We start from the raw sequence: 24,462 nt of genomic DNA, 5'->3' as shown, positions 1-24,462 counted from the left end.
AAGAAGATGAAGCTTTTGTGTTCATTGTCCTTTGGCTCTGCTTTATTTTTCGTTGCATCCCGGTAAGCTTGTTATACTTTTGCTTATTGGGATCACTGGCACTCACAGTACTTGATTTAGCTGTCCCAGAAGTAGCCTCTGTCCTGACTCTGGACATTTGCTTACCGTATTTTTGCTTTTAACATCGCCGTGCTTATTGTCCACTTGAGTTGCTTCAAGATCCAATGCCCAATATCGAATATTCAGTCCTAACCAGTTGGACTCGTTTAGCCCAGCTGTATCACTACATGCGAACCGGGACAGCTTCTACCACAGGCCGCCTTCCGGCGTAAGCCCTGATTTTCTTGAAAACCGCACCCAGCCACCAGCCAAACGGTGGGCCTTTCTATTGTCCTTATATATGACAAAGATACTTATTATACCATTATATCTTAGGGGCGTGGGAGGTCCCGTGACTTCGGAAATGCTTTTGCGTTAAGTGACAATGATTGCTCAGTTGAATACCAGCAGTGTGCTGAAATCTTTTATTTCTTCGATATCCTTCCTTCTTACTTCATTTTTTTCCTGTGCATCCTTATTAACTCCTGATTGTATTGCTATCTTTGTAATTTAACTTCGTCAATGCTTTTATATAATCAAGATAACTGCAGTACGAGTATCTGGAAAAAAGTCTCATGTGAAGTTTGGACCACTCTATTTGCTGTTTGTAGTTTAGTTTGCTCTGAAATAGTAAAGTCAAAGCAAGTATATGGTGGACGAGCCTTTTTTGCACATGGAAAACAGAATCTGCGTATTCGTGATAATACAATTGCTTCAAACAACTTGTCCACGGGATGAAAGCTTATTTCCCCCGGCAAGCGCATCCTATAAAGCAACAGCATATTCGAGAATATTTCTCAAGGAGCAACGGCATCGTACATGCCGTATATTGAAGAGAGTGGGGGGCTCATCCTCGGGCGCCCAAAAATATTGAGTATAACGAGCACGGCTTTCTTGCTGTCAAACCTGTCTCCTTTGACTCAGGAAGAACGTCGTCTCAATGGAGACTGTCCCCTCCCTCTTGTACGATTTCGATGAAATCGATCTTGAGGATCCTATGGATCTGGTATGCGGAATAACTTTACATATATATTTTTGAACTATTTCGTAATGCATATATACATTGGTTGTATCTCTACACAACAGGAATTGCGTACAGTGTATGCCAAATTCCACGATGCTGCCAGAGACAAATCAGAGATTGAGCTCCATAACTATTTGCAAGACAAGGCATGAGTTTCCTGTAAACTGGTTACCCTAGACTTGATTTACTAAAGAAAAAAACGTAAAGGTCTCGCAAAGTAAACAAGATTACGCGGATACCGTGTCTGCAATATTCTATGGCATCCTCACTGAACCAGAGAACGCTCACGCTGTAAGCTTCCTTGTTTCTTCTTTTTTTTTTTTTTTTTTTTGTCTCTCTTAAAATGGCCTATGATGCCAAAAGTTTTGGAACTATGCCTCGATCTAATATGCGCTTCTATGCACTCAAGCATTTTCAATGTCTCAGCTTTGTGAACAGAGATCACTTCGCGTCGATCCTCGCAAAGATACATTACCTAGCCGTATCCATCAAATTCGCCAATCTAAAGACCAGGACTCGAGATCAGGTAATATACAGTTAAAACCCGGGAAATGATAGTCAATTAACAGAACGATTTGTAGCTGTTGTGGCTCATCAATGAACTGACTGGCTTGCGTGTTCAAAACATCGAAGGTATATACCTCTGTCTTTTTAGACAGATCCGATCTGGCGACATCTCAAAGGAGAATATCACCCTTTGTGAGCAAATGCTCAAGTTGTGCGAAATACACAAGAGCTGGCTCGATTCGCAGCCGCGAGTTATTGCCACTGCAGTCTATACATTCTTGCGACTGATGCCGGAACATCGATCTTCTCTGCTTGCTCCTCTGCAGCAGCGCGAGATTCGTTTTGTCGTACGCTGTTTGAGGGAAAAGGTAAGCCGTCGACGCAAAGTGATTTCTATTATCGCGCAGTAGCTAATATATATTATGCGCGAGGATACAGTGGCTAGCATGCCTATCTATCGGTCGCGATTTATGTCGTGCTTTGCAAGACGTATCAGCTATCCCGGAGTTTGGACAACTGTGGTCAGATTTGTTACACAATCCTCAATCATTTTCTCCCAAGTTTAAAGGTATTCAAGATTCTACACCTGATAGTACTTTTCCATAATATTTATTTTGCCTGCATTTCTTAGGCGTAGATATGCTACTCATGACTCCCACACCAAAAGAGTTCTTAAGGTCACGGTTAACTCCAGATATGGAACACAAGCTCTTGTTTATTCTGCAAAATGTAAGTGATCGTCGGACGTTTTTCTCGATTGCATTCTCTTACGAAATGCTCCAGCTATCTATAAATCACTATCATCGGAACCTTGGATGGTTCATTCAACGCTATCTTTCTACAAACGAGGCCTTTTTTGTAGACGTTATACGATATATCGTCGCTGGTTGGTATCCATCTAATCAAATCCTTCAAAGCCATGTTGTACCCCGATACGTTGTTATTGGTACTATGCTACGATCCATCCAGGTAGATATCTATGTTGGTCATTGATACCTCTGCGTTCGACTGAAATATCTCTAGAATGCAGTCGTGGCCGCAAATGTGAAATTATCACTCGTATTCGACTGGCTTTTCTTTACACCTAATGACAACATCATGTTCATCGGTTAGTAGCTATACTTTACAACTATGGATTCTATGACTTATATGCGCTGCCTTGATATAGAACCCGCTATGCTTCTAACCGAGCGATCTGCTGAAAGATACCCATTCATTACTAGCACCATTTTTGAATTTCTCATGTTTTCCGTGAAAGAGTACTATCCACCTATGCGGGACTACATGCTTCAATGCATATCATGCGGAATGAAACAGATTCTCGCAAAAGGCGTAATCCGCAGTCTGCTACCTATCTTTCATTGCCCTTCTCTGCGTGATGATACCCGAAAAATTATGCGATTCCTATTTGGCAATTTTTTGGGCGATGTGCCTGCCAGCGCAACTGCTAAACCACCATCGTTTCCTGGCCCCGGACCTGTGCTGGAACTACCGCCAGAAGAAACAACAGTGGCAACACCAATACCACCAGTCGAAGATTTGATGGATGACGAGGATGTAGATAGGTATCTTTACGGTGGAGACGGTGAGTTGCATTCTAGGAATAGCGAAACGATGCCTTACATCTAAGATATTATATTTTTAGATACAGTACCTGATACGAAATTTCAAGAAACTAAAGTACCCGAGCATGAGGCCAATGTTCCAGCAGCGGCGGCAATTGCTACAGGTCCAGCAGAAGCTGCTGCTGCCATGACGACAACGATGTTGGAGGAGGAACCATCTGTGACGACACACGTCGAATCTTTGCAAGATACAGAACAAGGAGAAGAAGCAGCACCAAAAGGAATAGCCTCCAGTCAAGCATTCATGTTTTTCGGGGACTCGATGGAACGTTTCACATCTGCCTGTAAATCCTTGATGAATTCCAAGGAACCAAGCGCGGCGGTGGCCAATGAAGAAATGCAGATACAATTTTTAATCGCAAAGCGCAGCTTCAATGAGATATTATCTGTTTACTTGCGCATGGCTATTCCACCTGCCATGCTTGCTGCAACTATTGCAAGCAATGTTACGGATGTTGCAGCTATTCTGGTACTTGAACATGCGCAAAGCGATATGCAGGATAATCTACTCTCGTGCGACGAAATTGTCCAAAACTCTGCAAAGGACACTTTTGATCTTATTATGACAGCATTTTGGGATAGCAAAAAAGATGCTGACCGCGATAAGCTTGTAAATCTGATCGCTGGTGTGACTCAAAGCTGCAAAAAGGCATATAAACCGTTGATTGGAATGCGATGGTGGTCGTTTATGGCAGGGTAAGAGTCAAAAACAATTGAACAAGTTTAGACGACGTAGATCCTGACCATAAGTTTATATTTTTCCACAGTCAAGTTCTACTGGAAGCATCGATGATGGAATCGGACGAGAGCGAGCTCGACATGGATTGGTTACCGATGATTATCACATACTATGAATCTTGGGCCAAGCCGGGGTACAACACCGATCATGAAGGATTGAAAACTGTGCTGGCACAAAATCTGCATGTAAGTAGTAAAAAGCAGAAAGATACAAGCAAAGATATCTAAAGTTTATCTCTAGCTACTTGGTGAACGAAATTTGGTACTGTTCCATGCCATCGTGCCACTACTTTTCCAACACTATCCAAGCATATGTGTCGGGAATACATTGCTACTACAAACGTTGGCTGACATGATGTTACCAGATCAAGTAAGTTCTGAACGCTATATTTACTGTACTCTAAATCTCAAATGCTCTTATTGCATAGTTCGAAAAATATGAGCAAATCTTACGAAAAGAATCGGCACGTATGTTTGGTGACGAATTTGACTTTTCATCAGTAGACGAACATCAAAAATCTACTCTCGAACGCTTATATTCTGTAGAAGCCAGACGTAACTAAAAACGAAACAGACCTTGTATATATAAATCTTGACACCAATCCATTTATATCGGGTATCTTTTGTAAATCATTGCTATACCAACATGTAGATTGCTCTGTGCAAACAACACAGACGATCTGGAAAATGCAGAAACCTTAAGATTAACTGGCATTTCAGGAACTTTGCGACATGCTCCAGAGCTCTTCATGCAGCTTTATCATGAATGTCCACGTCTTCCTTGAAAAATACTGGAATGCCTTTTCGATACAGCTTTCGATGTAGCAATCGGTATAGCAATGCGATTAGACTTCGCCGTGTAGCCCGCACCGTTGAACGTTACGGCTCCATTCTTCACAGATATATGATAAGAGTATAGACGGAAGGATGCAGCCTTATTGCCTCGAGTTGGAAACCAGAAGATGCCAAAGACATGGAAAGCGGGTCAGCTAATTGTGACAGCAGAACATATTAAGCTACGATCCGCTCTCAATACTTGCTGCACTTCTTTCTAGTCTTCCTGAATGCGTATCTGCATGTCCACGTGCGCCCTTGATTGCATCTATGCGTGTGTAGGTGGAGCGTTGTGTAAGACTTGCCGAGCTGTTGCCCTTCTCAGCCATGATGAAGACAAAGCAATAACCAACGAACTTATGGGTGGGCCCCAATAAGGAGCGACTTTCGCTACGGGCTTACGCTTGTACTAGTGTATACCCAAACAAGATAGTACTAGAAATGTAGCCATTCGGGGTTCGCCGCAGGCACCCACATAATTAACAGATGGTCTTAGGCTAGTGTCTTCATTAATTTATCAGACATCAACCAGCAAACAGTAGAAGAGGAAACCAGTGAAAGGAAATAACACTCATGAATCGGGTAATATGAAGAGAGAAACCAGCGACGGCCTTATGTTTCTACCAGTTGTACACCCGGCAAAGGCTAAGCAGTAGAATTCTGTGATTCATTTACTGTATCGCCAGCGACAGGCTCGGCGCAGCCCCCCGGCAAACCAATTTACCGTATGGCTTGCTGATATGTATTCCACAATGCACCGGAAGCCTCAGACTGAGTGCCAGAAGATGCCTCGCTCGGGATGGCTAGCCGTATTACGCGGTATAAGATATATCATAAAAGATAAAAATAATTTCGTCCAACGTACCTTTGCTGCTAGACGCTCATCGTTAGAAAGGGACAGCATTGCTGGATGCCAACCAACGGAATCCAGATTGTACCTGCGTTTGAAAGATCCTCTAGAAACCAAGGTAGCCATCATGCCAAAATTGAGAATAGTACACCTAAGAAAAATCCGCATGCATTGGTCAGTAAAAAAGCTGACCTGTCTATAAGCAGGACAGATAATAATAAAGTGCCTTGCTTTCTTTTCTTACCAGCGAGAGTTCCCTTCAAATCCTTTATTGTTCTGTTACGTTAAACGCCCCAGCATTCCTTGTCACACACATCAATTATTCAGTCCATGAGTTCGTAAATTCAATGACCAAATAATCCAAGAATCATCCTACATGTATAGAAGCACGCAAATCCCATACGTTCCAGCAGGTAGGCAGCAATGTATCCTCCAAGAGTGACCTTCTATTGTCAAACTCTTCAAGACTTTACTTGCGGCTCTGACGATAACGCAAGCCGGATACACACTTTTAAAGTCATGTCTATCAGTCAGGAACATATGAAACTTTCCACCCAAGACAGCAAGTACCCGTACATACTTCACCATAACAGCTCTGCACATACTTTCCTTCTAGCAATTCAATTAGAGGGAGCTGCTAATAAATTGCCACAGAAGAACTGTAAAATGCACATCCAAGTGGAAGTATCTATCACTGAGCTTTATTGCATAAAATGTGCATATCGATGCTACCAAAAATAGAGCAGTTCCACTTTTTTTTACCTAAACGCGCTCGACATGTTAGGAAACTGTTTGCATTAACGATTTATATTTTTTCCAGGACAAGTTTGCGTTTTGCGTAGGGTGTCAGTAAGCAAATCAGAGTAGTTTTTGTAGCATCAATGACATTCAGTTACGTAAATGATTATCTTCCTTAGCCTACTGCAACTTGTCCAGGATTTCCAAAATATTCGAAACTCACCTTTCACTAAACACAGACTCTACTAAAAAAGTAACCTGTGTAACACTCCTCTTTGAGCGCTAAAATCCATGTTTGGAAGGCGTTTCTCCTCTGTCATTAGCCAATGGAGCCCTCAAATTCGAAAAAATGACTTTTTTTGGAGAGTGTAGCGATCTCAGGAGTTGGTGGAGCGCCAGTTTTTTAATGGAAAACTATAGTTAATTAATTTATACACCTTCTACACGCATTGGATGAAAGAGTGTATAACACGAAATGGGCTACAAAATTAATCTTCACTTTTGGAGTTTGGCAGGCAGAATAGACACCAATCTGAGGATTGGGACTGAAAATTTTTGATATTCAGCATTGTAAATGACCTAGCTGATAACGAGCCGCTAGGTAGACGAGGGGTAGAGTTGTCAAAGCAAACTCTCGGGTGGAAAACAGATTGCATTGAATGAGCAGCTAATGTATATGTCCTTTAGGGTGGAAACATGCTGTATATATCAGAATGAGTAATGGAGTGTATATATGAGGATTTAAGGTGTTCAATTTATGGATTAAGGGTTTGTATTCCGGAAATTCCCAGTGTCTTTGCGCGAAGCGCATCGCGACGAAGGAGCGCTCCAACCCGTTCAGGAGATAACGAGGTGAGTGCTATTGTTATGAATTTAACCGAAAATTACGGGCGTATGTGCACTGCGACGCAGGAGCGCTAACATCAATCAAAGAGTGGATTCCATCGAGCGCCGGTCTGAATAAACCGGAATTCGACGGCGCTGTGCTTGCAGAAGCGAAGCGGATGCAAAACCGCCGGAGAATGGAGGTTTATGAAGGCTAAGCGAGATTATTATTTAATGCGGATTTCACTGAAAGCCTTTTCGGTTAGGGGGATATTCTCTGTATGTAGAAGCATCCCTCCGTCCGGGATGGTGCATGCTGGTGCGACGTCCCCTTCAAAAATGTAATTTCTTTTACATTGTCTTTTCCCCTTTGCCCGTGTCTGCCCTGCCCCGACACGATGCGTGGTCCCGCCAAGAGCGGAAAAACAATAAATTTCTTTGTTTTCGCTCTGGAAGTTCAAATTAGCTCGAGTAATAAAAAAGTCCATTCCTTTCATCATGCCTTCCATGATATGGACTTTTCATTTACACCCGAGAATGACATCTTTGCTGATATTGTCATTATTTTCGAGACACGCCAGGAAAAACCAATTGCATTGATCAAACTTGGTACTACCTTCATGCTAATAAACCCTATTCTACGAGGATCAGTAACGATTACATGGAAACGAAGCAATGTTTGCTTCAAGCGATGAACAATCACAGAATATAGAGCTATTAAGGGGCCAGGCAGTGGTATGCCGCATTCAGCACTAACAGTAAAAATGGAAACGAATGTAAGCAGTTAAAATACAGATAGATTAAGGTGAAACCATGTCTTCTGTTCTAACAGAACTGTTTATTCCAAAGTCCTTTTCCATATGTGGTAATTCAGAGCCAAAACCGCCTCTTTTATGCAGCGTTGCTGACTCGAGGTTAGGGTATCTTTTTGGTATTTCGTATCTTTGCCGCTGAGGTATACAGAAATGTTATCTTGTCGCATATCGAGTTCAAAATATAAAAAGGTTTCCAGGGACGTATCCGGCACAAATATCAGCAAGTGTCGGCTGATACCTTTTTGAATGATGTCGCCAGAGATACCGACAAAAAGTCGTCGTAGCATTGAAAGCAAATCGTTCCAATCCAGTCTCAATTCTAATAGTTGCTTGAACGCAGGGGATAATTCTCGCATATCCGTGCGGTGGAAGCTTTTTGCGAGCAGCACCAGAGATTCACAGTTCTCTTCAATGTTTTGTCCATTTACCGCTCTGTAAAGCGCATTCCAGTCCTTGTCTCTTTCAAAAAGATATACGGCCTTTTGAGGCGGATAAATAACAGACATAGCCACGTCAGCGTCGGTAACTCACCTTTGATGAAAGAGAATCAATCTTCTGCACTGCTTGCTCTGCTATTCGTCGCAAGGTGGTACCACCAAGTTTTTCATCGAGCGGATCCGACAATCGTTTGGAGCTATATGGTTTGGCAATTGACCAAGTACGCTTCTTTCTTCCGCAGAAATGACAGGATACAAGTATGTAGTATTGCAAGAAGCTGTTGCCATGATTATTACTGCTAGTGCTGCTGGCTTTATCGTGGCTAACGAGACGGTTAACTGCTAAATACTGGTCTTGACTCTCGTATATTCGCAGCTCCTTAGCCTCGTCGGTGTGATATGGCGGTGCAATGATGAGCGTGTATCGGTAATGCGAGTTTGGATCATCGATTTCTTCAAAAGATAGTCTGCTGGAGGATATAAAACATGCTGTCGGATGGCCATGTAAATGGATCCCTCGTAAACCTAGCTTCCGTGCATTGCGAATCATAAAGCTTAGCAGGTCAGACGGACATTCGGCATCCAACTGATAGTAGCCATGAAGAATTCTGTTCCGAGAATAGCTCGCAGGTGGACTCTGTGATATCAAGAGAGTGCGGATGATTGCAAGTATATCGACATTCGGTGGTAGTTTATCGATATTGTCCAAGCTGCGCTGTAAGAAACGGATATGGAAATCAAATACGAAAGAATTGACATGAATCCTCTGCTTGAACCGATCGCATTCGTTCGTAAATTCTTTGAACTTAACACGCTGATTATCTTGTTGATCGTTTTTGATACTGTTGGATAGCTGTGGCATTAGACGTCCATAACGTCGGTGCAAAGTATACAGGGTGACGAAAACAAATGTATCCGTCAATCTAGCTTCGCACATAATGGTCCCGCCTTCAAACACTTGCAGCAAGTAAATCACAGGCGAGGATACCACAGCATCCTTTGCAATTCGAAACTGCGAAAGGTAGGCTTCATTCTCTTCAGCATCGTCATTAGAAGGTCCATAGACAATCAGACGCATGCCAGCAGTCTCCAGATAAGCCGAATATTCCTTCATGAACGTGTCGGCTAAAGTCTCATACCAAGCTTTTGTGCTTCCATGGTCTCGATCGACGTCGTAGGCTTTCGTCACACAAGTCTCCGAAAACGTCAACGGAGTGCGGCAAAAATGAAGTAGGCGGGATGCTTTGAGTATAAGTTTTAGCTCGGCGACCGGCATCATTTCTGGCTTCTGTTCAGGGTCCCGGAGCATGAGCGAATAGCGTTCAGCCCATTTGGTGTATACTTTAAAAGCCTTGTCGTGAGCTGCTTTAAGTTCGGATCGTTGAATGTGTGTAGCCAAGAATGGTCCACTGTGCCTCTGTAAACAGTTCTTATCCATGCCTTGAGCAGCTGGACTGGTGTAGGCATATCGAAGCACTGAATTTTCATGAGTTAAGTTCGCAGCGGTCAGTATTGGATCTATCGTCAGCAATTCTGTGCTGGCTCTCGTTTGTATCCTTTCGATATCAAACGATGACGTTGAACCACTGTCCTGCTGCAGAGTTGATGTATCTGTCATCAACCTTTTGAAAGTCGAGGGATCAACCTTGCCTTTGCTCTTATCTTCCAGACTCCCTTGTTCTGACTGTGTGCGAGAGTGACTTTTGCTTGTCAGATGCTGTATTCTAGGGATCATCATTGGTGTCTTAATTGTTGGGTCAGGTATTGCCGAGCTACATGCATTCTGGATATGATCGATGGGACTGGAAGCGTCCAAGCCTTCGTGGTGATGGAAGAGACCCATCTTCTGGTGCATTATATTACGCAACGCACGGCATTGAAGGTCCTGCCGGTTAATTACCGATTGGATGATTTGCATAGCCGATTGAGCAACGTCGGCGAAAAAGTTATACGTATAAGCTTCGCAGCCTTCGATGCTCGTCGATACAATCAGGAAGCTTGGTCGATGCAAAGCGTCCTTGTAAGTTGCTTTAACTTTTGGATCCATGGCCGCGGATAATCCTGCCGATAAGGAATTATAGCGGCTGTATGCGCTGGTATCTTCTGTCCAAGAAGGCATCGATGCTTCGCGACGATGTCTCTCATCGCCGTTGCCGCTAGATGAGATGCTTTCGACTCTCTCAAATAAGTAGTGGTCGATATCGCCATCTTGGAAAGTATCGGTTATAAGCAGAGTCCGTCTGTAGCTACCGTCTCCATTTTCCTCTTGTTCCTTGCCATTCAGCCATATTGGTCGTAGACCGGGACTTAACATTGAAACTTCGTTGTCGACTTGAGTGAGAATGTCCGATAAGCACCACGGATACAAGTCGATATGCTTATCTAGAGACTCCACAGGAGAGTCACTCCATTTAGAGAATTTCTGCATCGCGCGTAACAGCGTCGGAACAACATGTTCAAGTATAGATGGCGCTGCTTCCTTATCCATGAACATAAAGTTTTCACGAAGTGCAGCTTCAGCTAATCTCGCAACAGTCTTGTCGATAATAAAGTCGCATACGCTTTGCTGTATACAGTCTTGGACGTACGACTTTAAATAGTCATGATCTATTTGACCCATGGTCCATATAGCTAGATCGATCGATAGAGCATCTGGGTCTTTTGAGGCCGTCATGAATGCATCATCCATAATACGTAGTTTGCATACTTTTGCAGACCACTCTGCGATGGATTGTCCAAAGTTATCGGGATCTGCAGTCGTTTTCGATGTCCAACCATCCCCAATGAAAGATAACATAACGCTAGCGAGTCCTTGTCCAGTCATCATCTCAAACTCGGTACAAGTCCCTGGGTTTTTGCTGATGCAGCTGTAATAAAAGCAAAGATCGTCGCTAAAATATAAAATAGATTTGTTAGAAGTATACTACACCAATTGATCGCTAACAGATAAATACCATGCTGCTGGAGGGGCAAAGGGATTAAAGTGAATGCCATATCGACGCAATTTATAACTTCGTAAGATTGAATTGAGAGAGGAGCCATTGAGTACACGAAGCGGTCGAAGAAGAATATTTTCTCGGAGCAAATATTGAAAACGGTGGGTATCAAAAAGAGCGATACCTGGAATTTGAAAGGAAGCATGCTCGTTGGGCGTCTTGTCAACAGGCATTAGAAACTCAATGTCCTAAATATTCACATGCCACTATTATCAGTAAAGATGTTCGTTTCATTACACAGTTGTTTTTGCTTACTGCTCGTGATAGCTTTGAGGTAGGGTTTCGAGCCAAAAATTGCTGTACTTCTTTGAGCGTGATTTGCAAAGTTAGTCTATTTTCGAGCAAGTCTGCAAGCTCCTGGCATATCCAATCCGGAAGATCGACGCCGTGAACTTCGAGCCTTAATTCTCTCGATTCGTATGATCTCGGCTTTCGAGCTGGATAGGATCCATAGTCATGTTTGCTCGAGCTGCCTGCGTCACTCATATGGCTACCGTGAGGCGAAGATGGCGTTGCGCTGGACACGACACTTCCTCGTGGATGCAGTTCTACATCGCTGTGAGGAAATATTGGTGGACTAGCTTTACCAGCACTTGACGCAAAATCGATACCAGTCTCACGGGGCTCGTGCTCAGGATATGCGACCATTTCTTCGCGTAATGTGCAGTATAGGACTTGGTCGTCGCGCATGTATACAAAAGTATTCGGTCTATTTTTCACCATGAAATGACGTAGAACATCATTTGACAAGATCCCTAAGGCTGAGAACGGAGGAAGGCGCCAGTGAAGCGGGTAGTGACGGGTATACACTACGTCGCATGCAAATTGCCCAGCGGTGAACTTCTTGGGAGGACTGATAGCTGTGTCCTCGCCGGATGTCGATAATATTTCCACTAAGTTATCTCCAGAGTGTGTGCTATCGTCGTATTCTTCCTCAGAATACTCGTCAGACGAACTCTGATAAGCGTCCATAGAACCATCGGGAGGTATCAGATATTTGCTACATCCGAATTTGTTAAATTATGTATTGCATTTGCTATATCGCGTATATTTTACCTGCAGATGCGGGTCTCATGTAGATAATGCAAAAGTACCAATTTGTTGGTGCGTTCCATTGCGTCGTTCACCATGGATTTTGTCTCTCGGATGATTTCAGTTCGATTGACGGACTGTATAAATTTTGAGTAGAAGTATATCTGCACGCTGTGCGAGCGAGGGATAATGAGCAACCAGTATTCCTGCTGACTAGTATCCACCAAGCTATATCTTTCTTCGGTGGTGCCTTCTGGTTCTAGGATGCTAATTCCTAGCCCTTGGCAGAAATCATCATTGCCTGCTTCTTGATCCTGTTCTTGATGCTGGTATTTAGTAGCATAAGCGAAACCATCAACCTGATCAACGTCGTCTGGACTCTGTCGTTTCCCGACTTTAAGATTGTCTGTAGTCCGATGACTGATAAATTGGTTCTCGGTTGCGTAGAAGAAATCGCCCACTCTAACAAGACGGTAAGGAACCGTGCGCGCGGATGTGAGCTGCTCTAAGAATATTTGACGGCTTTTCACTCTATCCTTGACAAAATCCAGCGGGATGAACATAGTTGTCGGAAAATCAACGAATGGATTCTTTTTGACAAGTTGAGACTCGACAAAACGTATTACATTTTCTGTGATAGGACCGGCTCTTAGTAACCCATGCATGAGCTCTTCCGTGAACAGCCAGGCTAGGCGCGCCTTAATTTCGCATACAGCTTCCATCTTTTCTTGAGTTACTGTTGAGAGTAATTCCTCGTTCTCTTCTTCTATATCCAGCATGAAACTAGTCCGGATTAATCAGGCGATTCGAATAAAGCACAAGGTATTTTAAAGTACCTTTCATGATGGCCTGCACTGTCGCTTGAACAGCCTTGGGTGTGTGTCAAAGAGATATCGATAGGGTCAAGTCGACTTCGCGGCAAGGTCATCAGTGTCATGCGCAACATGAGCTGTGCATTGTCTATGGACTGCACGGGAGATTTGTCCGACACAATATTATCAACATTGTATTCTCCAATATTGTGTCCGTCCCATCGATAGAAGGCGGTGGGGAGCCCGTCAAATGGAAGATGGACAGCCCTATGCGTATCTGCTGCTTCTGTGGTTGATACTTTAGAAACGTAGTCGAGTCGTAGGAATAAGGGCGTATGTGCACAAACTGCAATGTCAGCCGCAGTTGCCACTCGTTGTCGCTGTCCTGGAGCGACCTGGTCGGGATCTGACTGTGGTGGTCGATAGCAATATATCTTCTGGTCAGTTCCTTCGGTCCCTAGCTTCAGCGGCTCAAAGTAACATTCTAATATAGATAGACACCGAAGATACGCCTCATTGACATCTTCCTGGCTGGATAGAAAGTTATATAAATAACGGCTATATCGCCAAAGAAACCTTACATTGACTTGCCTGAAAGTGCCATTCCTTTTCAGCAAAATTTGCAGATTCACGTAACTGGTGAGATCGATCGCAATGACTATTTTCTCGCATATTTCGAGTATCTTCCTGTAGTCAGAATCGTCCACTCGCTCGCCATACAGAAGGGATGTGTAAACCGACTTTGCAAAACATCGCGCATATATATGTGAGATATCCTGCATCACACGTATACGGTAGTCAGATAATGGCAGTGGAGATTGATCATTTCCATTGAAAGAGCTGATCCCGATTTTAGGTATAATTGGGCACCCGAAATCGTTCAAGTACTGCCTGGTTGTTTCTTCATCCAGTAGCTGGACAGTCAACTGTTCTTCATATGCGTGGTCTGCAGTGGCTGCAGTATGTGGTTTTCTGTGACATTCTAATATTAGGATTCCTAGATGCGACGGCGATATACTTTCGCCCTTTATATCCTGAGCATTGCCGACAACAGCCTCAAGCGTCGGAACGAAGATTAGGAGAAAAACTGAGGCGTTGAAGACCTTTACAAAACATTGGAGATCTTGCAGTTTCCTTGAAAATCGGGCAAGCGTAGAATCGATTTTGCGTAAGTTTTCCATGTCCACAGAGCCGAGTATCGTTTGCCACATTGTTCCTGAGGTAGTACTGTCAAGGTTGATGATAGTATCGGAAAGTGTTGACATGCATTTTTCGAAATAATAATGAAGATAGATAGTATCCCGAACTCTGGAAGACACTTCCGTAATTGCTTCCCTAACGCGCAAGAACGCCGCATCCGGTCGAGGGCATGTACAGTCGTCCTCACCTCCTGCGTACTTCAACAATGCTGTATCTGACGTTTCATTGCCTGCGTTCCCATAATACGCTCGCAATTCCGTATCAGGTTTATCCTTTCCTCGTAAAAGATGCACCCAAGACCCGCTCTCGGATAGATTCTGTAAATTGTATTGCTTGGGTAACGGGTACATTGTCCATTGATGAGTGTTTGCTAATAGCAGTGCGCCAATATCGAACAGCTGAAGCGATTGCGTAAGGTGCGCTGATAATATCCCGTCCTGATAGCGATGCTGCGGTTCATCACTCGTTACATAATCCTTACGCGCTTTTTCACCACGGGCCTTCGGTGCGAGTATATCTCCACATATGCGATCGAAAGTAACAAGCTCTGTGATAATATGTTTGTCAATTTCCCCAATTGCCGTCAGAGCCCAGTCTCGTTCCAACGGATTTTCATCCTGGCCTTCGGCAAGGCTGTCTTCAACAGGCTCTAGCCAATATTCTGTAACAACTTTGCAGCTGGATATATCCTGATGCACATAATATTGCATAGAATAATTGGCATATTCCTTGTAGAAGTGACAACAGTTTGGAGTTCTGGAAAGAAGAATGAAACCCTAAAGCTAAATTTTAGATATTAGTTTCTCCAAGTCCAAATATTGCTACGTACTTGGCAAAGACGTGTCTGATATAAGGATGCAAAGACAATATCTTGCAGGTTTGGTAGACCGTTGTAGGCGAATAAATCATAAATAGCTTCCTCCAACATCCACAGTCGTTTTTCGCAGCGAAGGTAGTTGCGGGCAATGTGTTCACTTGCCAAAATTACTGCATAGTCGGTCAAACAGGTCTTGATAAAATCTCTGTCTGATTTTTCCCAAAAATTATGCTCTTCGTCACGCATCAAAAGTTTCGATATAGGTCGTTTCGCACGCGCGAGTTTTACACTTTGTATATCCATCACAGTGCCTGTGGTAACCATCTCACTTGCTGACTGTGCTGGAGGTTCTTGAACAAGCTTCTTTCCTGTCAAGCAGCATTCTATGTCGTTCATCACATTCCGTCTGCTCACTGAGTCAACATTGAAGAAGTGAACTTGTATTTCCACATTGCAATCGGTGTGCTGGCTAAGCCGTATTTCACAGAAACATAGGTCGTTTCGATTGTTGAACCCTCTGCCGCTTTCTTCATATAAAAATTTCACGAATACGCCATCCTCTTGAATGTTTGCCCAGTGAGCTAGGCAGTGAATTATATGCTCGATTGTATGATGTTGATGATGTTGATCTTTCTCAGAAGACCGTTTAATAAAGTTGCCGTTGAGCTTGTGTTCCGGAGGATATGTGATAATCAAGTCGATGCAGTGGATATCGTACCATGCTGTAGCTTGTATCCGGGCTTCTAGCGTATTCAGTTTTGACCATACAGCGCGAAAACGTTCGATATATTGCTCTCGCGTTAAAATGCTACTTGATTCGCGATTTGCTCCCAGGGTCAAAAGAGGATAAAAGTAGTGATCTGTTTCCAGTATTCGAGCCAGAAGTCTCTTGAGTTTTCCTATTTTTAGGAATCCAGGCGATCTAGTGAGATCGCCTATGGCACCTGTTACGATACCCATGACTTGGCATCTCCTTTGAAAGGCGTCCCAGTTTTGCAGCATATGGGTTAAAGTGCTGTTGGCGCGAATAAGTATTTCAACTTTAGTAGAAATCAATGATCCCAGTAACCAGCTTGTGCTCTCAGACGCCGGATGAATTGGGTACTGTAGGCTTGACCGAATTGACTTGATATAAAGAGACCACTGAGGCATCAATACACCGCGGACCCGATATTCTATGTAGATGCTTGGCTGCCACTGAAGGACTAACGTCACCGTCACACGTTCCTTGCTATTATTCACATTGTCATCTTCGTTCAATCCACTGCGCCTAATGCGTTTGTTTTCAAAGCTGATGGATGATATAACGAAACCTTGGCGGATGCGCGCAGCGATAAAATACCACACAGGCTGAATAACGTGGTATTTTTGGTATCGGAGCAACCGTGTTTCCATAGCGATAGATTCAATATCTACATTATTGTCTGCTGTTTCTGACTGTGCCTGTGTTACAAAACGCTGCGCACCTGATAACGGGTCGCCAAGATCGTCATTAAGCTGTCTCGATCGTCGTTGCCAGTTATTATCCGTGATACTTTTAATGAAAGAAATGTCTCGTGCCAATATTTTTTCGTGAAATAAGTTGCGTCCATTTCGTTTGTATCGCATCATTACTTGTTGGAGCTCGCTGGCATGGAAGAATTGGCCACCGGTAGCTTTAGCTACAAATTGCAAGATCTCGATGTCGGGTATAAATCCATAGTTTTGTTGCTCAAACGATTTTTCACCAAGGCCCAGTTGAACAATGGTGCACGATACATATTTTGCAGAAATATGGCGAATTAGAGACTCGTCCTTTATGCTCGATTTCACCACCCCGTCGGTGAGAAAGACTATAGAGCCTTGTCCGGCTGCAGGCAGAAGGTTGAGAGCAAACAAGCCTGCCTGAAGGATGTAGGACAGCTCGCTGCCCGTGGTGCCGACACCCCATACGTCCCTTCGATTGTTCTTTGCAGTTATTTTTGTAGCTGACTGCGTAGATTGATACTTGGTGTTTGCAGTATTGGTATGTCGACTATGACGATGTTCACGTTGTGGCTGTGTCTTGTTAATGGCCGCGTCTGCTGACGGTTCTTTTGCAAGATCTGGTTGTCCGATACTGTTGGGCATTTTTCGACTATGTTTTCCATCCATAAGAGTAGGGAATTCTCTTGAAGACATGCTATTCTCGACATCTTCACCTGTGCCATCGCTGTCGACAGCCGGGTGTTCACCACGCACTTGTAGCTCGTATCCCATCTTTGCTCTGCGTTGAGCCATACTATGTCGGAATTTGGCATGGTCTCGTTGGAACTGATCCAATGCCGAGTGTAAAATCCTCAAAATGGTTGGTAGATTTGCCTTTGTCAACTTTACGTTCTGAATAAACGTTCGCAGCGTCGGGTATTCCGCTAGCATGGGTATCACGTTCATATTGGAGCCAAATTGCGAGCATTCTGCAACAACACTTATCCGGATCGTCGGCTATAAAATTGCCCTTAGAAAGTAAGTCTACTTCATATATTGTAATATACATACATTGTGCACGGATATATCAACAAGATTTTCGAGTATATTGGCTAATCTATTTGTAGAGGCGAATCAGTAACCGTTATCGGATGATTACAGAATACGGATGAACTAACGTGTCATAGACTTGGCTGAGGATGACTTGTCCAGAAACGGGATCAAATGTTGCCAAACTCGAGCTTAGGTCAATAAGAAATACCAATCGATACTCTTGGGCGATGGTCAAGACACGCGTCCTCGGAGTGAGTATGTAACCATTTGTGCCATTGTTAGGCGCTCCTGTTACATTATGCACACTGAAAGCCTACAATCCTATAATATGAGCAATGATTGTATTCAACAGATGATTAAATTCTGACCTCTTCTTTGGTTTCTTCTTCCTGACTGATAGGCTGAAATAGCCGTCGGAACAACCAGCATGTCAAGTCTGCTCTTCCACAGTATGAAGAATCTCGAATCAGGAGCGTCAACCTTTGCGCCTCTGTGAACTGCTAACAAGAGTTCAGTCTTGCAGTTCAGGTTACCGGAACCTCCTTGTTGACCAACCTCATTTCCGTCCCCCCGGGACGATCCCATTTCTCTAACTGCAGAGCTGGATAACGGGAACTTGTTACAGATCGTCACACAAGGCAAAGGTGGACTGAAATTACAATTCAAGTGACCTACATACAGCTGCAATTGGCAAGTGGGAACGCAGACTGCACATATTTTTGGGTATATCTTGAAAATAAATCAGATTCGGATTAAATACGTATCGACACATACTAAAAGTTTCTTACATTTGTTGTGCGTCCGGAATGGCACTGACGATGATCAACGAGAAGTTGAAGACTGAGTATGCCGAAGGAAGTGTGTTCTTGATCATTGCAGTGGATTATCTCGCTCATAATCGTCTTCAAATCTATTGACAACCCTAGTTGTCACAGTTAACTCCCGCGTGATGCATTTGGCATAATGATATAATTCGTAGCTCTGTGCATATTGAAGGTGCAGGTTCGCACAATGTTCTGATTATCCTTCGGGCTGCGAATTTATACAACTGACACGACGTGTGTGAAAGAGAGGAATCCATATTTTCTTTTTTTTTTCCTGGGCCTCCTGCGTTTGCATCGATGCAATGACGGACACAACAAAGAGCCAGGAAGAGGAAATACAAAGGCTCAAAAAAGAGCTTGAAGAAGTCGTTCAGTCAAGAGAACGGGAGATGGAGAAAGAACGGGGTGTGATGAGAGGCCTCGTCGAAAAGATCAAGATGATCACGCAGGAAAAGGAGGATATGGCCAAGAAGCTGGATGAGAAACAGGAAGAAAAGATGCCAAACGGCACAGACGCATCGCCAAAGCTCCAAAAAGAGATTGCGTCCTTGAAAAACCAGGTGGAAGAGCTGCTGCTCGAAAAGGAAGAATCCAAAAAGAGCCTTTTACACTTTATGAACAAAGCCGACGAGGCAGAGAAGCAGCTGGACAGCTTCAAAAAAGCTAAAAAAGATAATCAAAAGCACGATGAAGAGAAGGCTCAGCTATCAAAAGAACTTGCAGAACAGAAACAGTTGTTTGCGAAAACGAGCACCGAAAACCAAGAACTAAAGACTCAACTGGACGAGCTCAAAAAGACAATCGATCAAGTTACAAAGCAACATGAGAAAGAAATCGCGGATGCAAAGAAAGAAAGTAGCAAAAGCGCCAAGGAAGGTCGCGATCGCTTGCGGGCCGAAAGAGACAACATCGTAAGCGAATTGAAGCAGCAATTGGAGGATGCGAAGGAGCAGTCTGATAGGGTCAAGCAACTTGAGCAGCAACTAGAGAAACAACTGCAGGAGCGGAAAGAATTGGAACAGAAGATACAGACCTTGTCTGAATCCGACAAACGACGGGAACAAGACAATGAAACTTTGCAAAGCAAAATCAAGGAGTTGGAATCGGCTGAAAATACAAAGATACAGGAGCTTGAAATGCGTATTGAAGATCTATCAAATCTGAATGCTGAACAGGAAGAGTTAGCGCAGAAAGCCAAAGATATACCAAAGATCCAAGAGGAGCGGCAAAAATTGCAACAGCGTGTCGAAGAGCTGACGAAACTAAACGAAAATCGTGAGGAATTAATGCAGAAAATTGATGAATTATCAAAGCTCAATGAGGGACGACAAAAACTAGAGGAAAGAGTAAAGCAGCTGTCACAGATCGCCACCGAACGCGATAGATTGAAGGACAGGCTGGAAGAGTTAACACAGCAGACTCAAGATCGTGAGAATTTGGAGGAACAAGTTAAGGAATTAGCAAAGCTCAAGGAAGAACGCGATGAATTGCAAAGCAAGTTGGAGAATTTGACAAAATCGGAACAAGAGCGACAGGAATCCCAGCAGAAGCTCGAAAAGGCAACAAAGGAAATCGAGATACTTAAAGCTCGACTGATGGAATTCGAGGGCGAAAAGGATGAGGCATTAAAACAACTTACAGATGCGCAAAATAATGTGAAGGCCCTTAACGGGAAGCTCCGCGATGCCAACGAGTCTGTGAAAGTCGTAAAGGAAATGCTGCATGAACGTGACGTCGAAATGGACTCCCTCCGTAAAGAAATGGATTCTATGCGTACGGCGCAGTCGGAATTGGAAGAAAAATCGAAGAAATACGCCACGATGCTCAATAAGACCAAAAAGCAAATTATGAAGCTGGAAAAGGAAAAGGTTGAGGCTACAGAGGAGAGCGACAAACTACGGGAGCAGCTCGAGCAGACTCGCAAAGAACTTCAAGAAGGCTTTGCTAAGACCGAGTCCAACCTAAAATCGGAGATAAGCCGGCTTAATGGCAAGCTCCATTCAACAGAGTCCGAAATCAAGATACTGCAAAAAGAGAGAAAGGAGGCTGTCGAGGGCAAAAATAAAATGTTTGACGAGCTGCAGATAAAACAAGCTGAATTCGAGAGTTCTCAAAGCATGGCAGAAGATTTGCACCATCGACTCAAGGAAGCAGAGAGACAGACTCAAGAAGCAAACGAGAAAGTAGCAGCACTCGAAGAATATCGAAAGTTGGCCGACGACGCAAAGCACCAACTCGATGAGCATAAAGTCCGGTGCAGTCGAGAACGTGAAAACATGTCCAAAGAACTGGAGCGTAAATCATCCGAAGTGGAACAAATGAAGAAAGACTGCAACAAACTAGAGGCCAATCTGGCATCAAAAACAAAGGAAATGGTGCAAAGTATAGACGAGTTGAAGAAGCGGATACAAGAGACAGAGCAAGACCTGCAAAATAGGTCTCGGGATGTTGAAATTCTGGAAAGTGACAAGAATATGCTACTTCAGCGCATTGATGAACTGGAGAGCGACCTAGCCAAAGCAGAGAAAGAGGTGCGGGAGGCACTTGATATCACTGCAAGTGTTACAAAAGATAACTTTATTACTCGGCATCATTGCATTAACATATTTTCAATAGGATGAATTGCGTGAAGCGAATGCAAGCTCCGAAAAGGCTTTACAGCAACAAGCTAAAGAGCTGGAGGATATTCGTGTCCGCGAAGGTCACTTGAAGACACTCAACAAGGTACTTGCTAATCGTTTCCGTTGACAAATTTGCAATTAACCGCTTTTGTGTGACGCTGCGCAGACCTTGAAGGACGAAATAAGGAAATTGTCAAGAAGCACACTAAATCATCTTTCTCCATCGACTTCACGAGCACAGTCGCCCACTGCTGCAAGCACTCCATCCCACACTCCAGCCTCATCCAATATCAACGAACAAGATTCATCTACGCGCTCTGATCCATCCTCCCCGTTACCAGTCGGTGCGAGGTTGAACCCGCCGACGACACCAAGGACAAAGGAGGAAGAAATCAACCTTGAGTACTTGCGTAACGTAATCCTCAAGTTTCTCGAGCATAAACCAACAAGAGTAAGTAGGCATGTTGATATTAATGGTGGCTTAACGATTTACTTGTTTTATGTATCCAGGGTCAGCTTATTCCGGTTTTAACAATGATGCTCAAGTTCACACCAGAAGAGGTCAGACGATTACAAGCAAAAGCATAAAACTATATCTTGTACTGTAATATGATGATTGTACATTGCTTCTCCTAGAATTATGTATACATGTATACCTTCATGACAGAAAAAAAATGACAAGGGTGTGTGCATGCCACTGCAGTGCAAAATGGTCCATGTGTGACACGAACCCAAATCGGCATGAAGATGAAATACGCTTGTCTCCCGCGTACCGAACTTTTGCCTAGTTTTCCTTCCTCTCGCTTCGCTGCCGTAATGTCCAGCTCATTTTGGTCAAGAACCTCGTTTTCATCTTTGATATTCTCGCTATCAATACAGGCTTACCCTCTGCCATTCGAAGCTCCCACTTCTGACAATGCTGGTAGCACGGTCGATCTTTGGACAGCAGATTTTTGGCTTCGCTTTGTCGCAATCCTAGTACTTGTTCTTCTGGGTGGTGTGTTTGCAGGTGGGGTACATAAAAAGGAATGCCTTCTCTATGAAAATGAAAAATGGGATCATGTCTTATATTCAACTGGCTCATTCGGCTAGGCCTTACGTTGGGTCTTATGGGACTGGACCAGACAAATCTGCATGTCATGGTTGAGAGCGGCACAGAGGATGAACGAAAAAATGCTCGACGCGTATTAAGATTACTGGATCGGGGGAAACACTGGGTGTTGGTCACGTTGTTGCTCTCAAACGTTATAGTGAACGAGACTCTCCCGATAATTCTCGATTCGTTGTTTGGTGGAGGATGGCAGGCTATCCTCATATCCACAGCATTAATTGTCATCTTTGGCGAGTACGTGCAATCTTCATATTTGCGATAGAAAAATGGGTGAAGAGCGCTGATGGTCTTTCTATTATAGGGTCATTCCTCAATGTAGGATATGAAGCTATGATGATGGCAAAATCGTCCCAATTGATTCATTCATCATTTGATAGCTGTGTGCGTCCGGCACGGATTGGCCATTGGAGCGCGATGCTCTTTGTACGTTTAATGAAACTGAATATGCTTTTGCAAAATGTATCTCCGTTTTCTGACGGCGTTCCTACAGCATGGTCCTTCTCCTGATGTATGCAATGTATCCTGTTGCTTATCCTACGGCACTGTTGCTGGATTATTTCTTGGGCGAGTCGCACGGGACAGTATATAAGAAAGCAGGCAAGTGTATATTTGAAACACTAATTTATAGTCTAAATCCTCACATGTTTCGAAGGCCTCAAAACACTCGTATCACTGCACCAAGTTAGCGATTCTCAGAATGGCGACGGTCTCACTGAAGACGAGGTGGTGAGTACTTTTTTATGTGATACTTTACATCTTCGAGGGGGAATCTGATGCTCACCATACGCTGCAGCTGATTATCGGTTCTGTGCTGGACTTGAGAGCGAAGCCTGTATCCCAAGTGATGACGCCCATAGATGATGTATTTACTATGTCCATCGATGACGTTATGGATAGAAACACGGTAGACAGGGTAAGAAGAGAAACAGGAGATGAATTTTGGCACGGAAATTCAAATTTCTTCAAATAGATACTGACGGCAGGATACTCTCGGATCCCAATCCGAGCCGCAGACGATAAGACCAACTTTATTGGTATGCTGCTTGTCAAGAAGCTGATAGCATACGATACCGCAGATGAGCTTCCTGTCAGTCATTTCCAGCTTAGCCCTCTTCCTGAAACTGCACCTAATACTAGCTGTCTTGATATTTTAAATTTCTTTCAAGAAGGAAGAAGTTGGTATCCGTCTGAAGTTTTGGGCATCATTGTTTCAAGCACCTAACACGTTGCTAGGTCACATGGCTTTAGTGTCGAATAACCCCGGTGCAAAAGGGGGAGCATTAGGTGTAATCACCCTGGAGGACGTTATTGAGGAGCTTATCGGAGAGGTAACACTACATAATATGCAATATGCTCAACTAGAGACTGATACTTTTGAATAGGAAATTGTTGACGAGACAGACGTATACGTCGATGGTAAGTGATCTCTAAGCTACAAATTTTTGCAAGCAGAGTCTGAATTATTGGTACGTAGTTCATAAGAAGGTTAAAGTTGTTCGCGGAAAAACACAGCCACCGCCCCCAGAGCTCCAGCCTTTGCTGCATATCATGCGTACAAGTAGCAATCGCCAATTACATAATAGGCAGCAGCAGCATCATCAACAGCAGAAATCACAGCGAAGTAGCAAACGAGGAAAAGCAGCCGATAACGATGTAAAGAGGAATGATACACCAGCAAGCGGCGATGCAGCAAGTACATCAGATTCAGACACAGGCTCACACATAGAAAGGAACATGAAAGGATATGGAGCCACCAGCAATAGCTTGATGGACTAGCGAGAATAAGCCCTGCGTCCTACAAACAATATGTATTTTACGATACACTGTCGCAACGAACCCAAAAAGCTGCTTGCGATAGCAAAGCATCACATATTATATGGGCTTAAATACGAATAAATAATGGGCTGGTAAATTGAAGCACCATGTATCTAGTATTGAATGAGAGCATATGCATCCATCTATCCATACAGCATGGCTACAAGGATACTTCCCATTAATCCCACAAATGCAACTTTTATTTACATTTTCTCCTACTCTCTTAGGCTCCCAATTTAAGAA

At 43.6% G+C, this 24,462-nt stretch overlaps 4 protein-coding genes across 4 annotated transcripts; 3 read left to right on the top strand and 1 right to left on the bottom strand.

Moving 5' to 3' along the window:
• Window positions 1–1,039: 1,039 nt before the first annotated feature.
• On the top strand, window positions 1,040–4,556 carry VTP01DRAFT_9819 (uncharacterized protein; the record flags this gene model as incomplete). The annotated part of the gene is made up of 14 exons (XM_069389086.1): window positions 1,040–1,105; window positions 1,186–1,269; window positions 1,331–1,414; window positions 1,533–1,649; window positions 1,705–1,998; window positions 2,069–2,198; window positions 2,262–2,359; window positions 2,414–2,599; window positions 2,654–2,738; window positions 2,799–3,215; window positions 3,276–3,951; window positions 4,023–4,179; window positions 4,235–4,363; window positions 4,422–4,556. 14 exons carry the CDS (start codon window positions 1,040–1,042, stop codon window positions 4,554–4,556), a joined length of 2,658 nt encoding a protein of 885 aa, XP_069240238.1.
• A 3,522-nt stretch (window positions 4,557–8,078) lies between these two features.
• VTP01DRAFT_9818 (uncharacterized protein) lies at window positions 8,079–18,433 on the bottom strand (the record flags this gene model as incomplete). The annotated part of the gene is made up of 12 exons (XM_069389085.1): window positions 8,079–8,534; window positions 8,587–11,383; window positions 11,447–11,676; window positions 11,744–12,488; window positions 12,545–13,303; window positions 13,357–13,863; window positions 13,924–15,308; window positions 15,362–17,812; window positions 17,867–17,912; window positions 17,974–18,161; window positions 18,217–18,348; window positions 18,404–18,433. The coding sequence occupies 12 exons, from the start codon at window positions 18,431–18,433 to the stop codon at window positions 8,079–8,081; spliced, it is 9,726 nt and encodes a 3,241-aa protein (XP_069240237.1).
• Window positions 18,434–18,974: 541 nt separating this feature from the next.
• VTP01DRAFT_9817 (uncharacterized protein) lies at window positions 18,975–21,881 on the top strand (the record flags this gene model as incomplete). The annotated part of the gene is made up of 4 exons (XM_069389084.1): window positions 18,975–21,227; window positions 21,289–21,396; window positions 21,460–21,744; window positions 21,804–21,881. The coding sequence occupies 4 exons, from the start codon at window positions 18,975–18,977 to the stop codon at window positions 21,879–21,881; spliced, it is 2,724 nt and encodes a 907-aa protein (XP_069240236.1).
• Window positions 21,882–22,034: 153 nt separating this feature from the next.
• Window positions 22,035–24,180, top strand: VTP01DRAFT_9816 (uncharacterized protein; the record flags this gene model as incomplete). Its single annotated transcript, XM_069389083.1, has 12 exons — window positions 22,035–22,106; window positions 22,173–22,302; window positions 22,386–22,638; window positions 22,706–22,719; window positions 22,782–22,827; window positions 22,895–23,001; window positions 23,057–23,130; window positions 23,198–23,317; window positions 23,375–23,579; window positions 23,638–23,732; window positions 23,787–23,820; window positions 23,879–24,180. 12 exons carry the CDS (start codon window positions 22,035–22,037, stop codon window positions 24,178–24,180), a joined length of 1,452 nt encoding a protein of 483 aa, XP_069240235.1.
• Window positions 24,181–24,462: the final 282 nt, after the last annotated feature.

The sequence above is a fragment of the Rhizomucor pusillus genome, assembly GCF_041956525.1.
Source record: "Rhizomucor pusillus strain CBS 183.67 unplaced genomic scaffold VTP01scaffold_7, whole genome shotgun sequence".
NCBI lineage: Eukaryota > Fungi > Mucoromycota > Mucoromycetes > Mucorales > Lichtheimiaceae > Rhizomucor > Rhizomucor pusillus.
The sequence above is the reverse complement of the archived record's forward strand: the minus strand, read 5'-3'. Positions and strand labels throughout refer to the sequence as shown.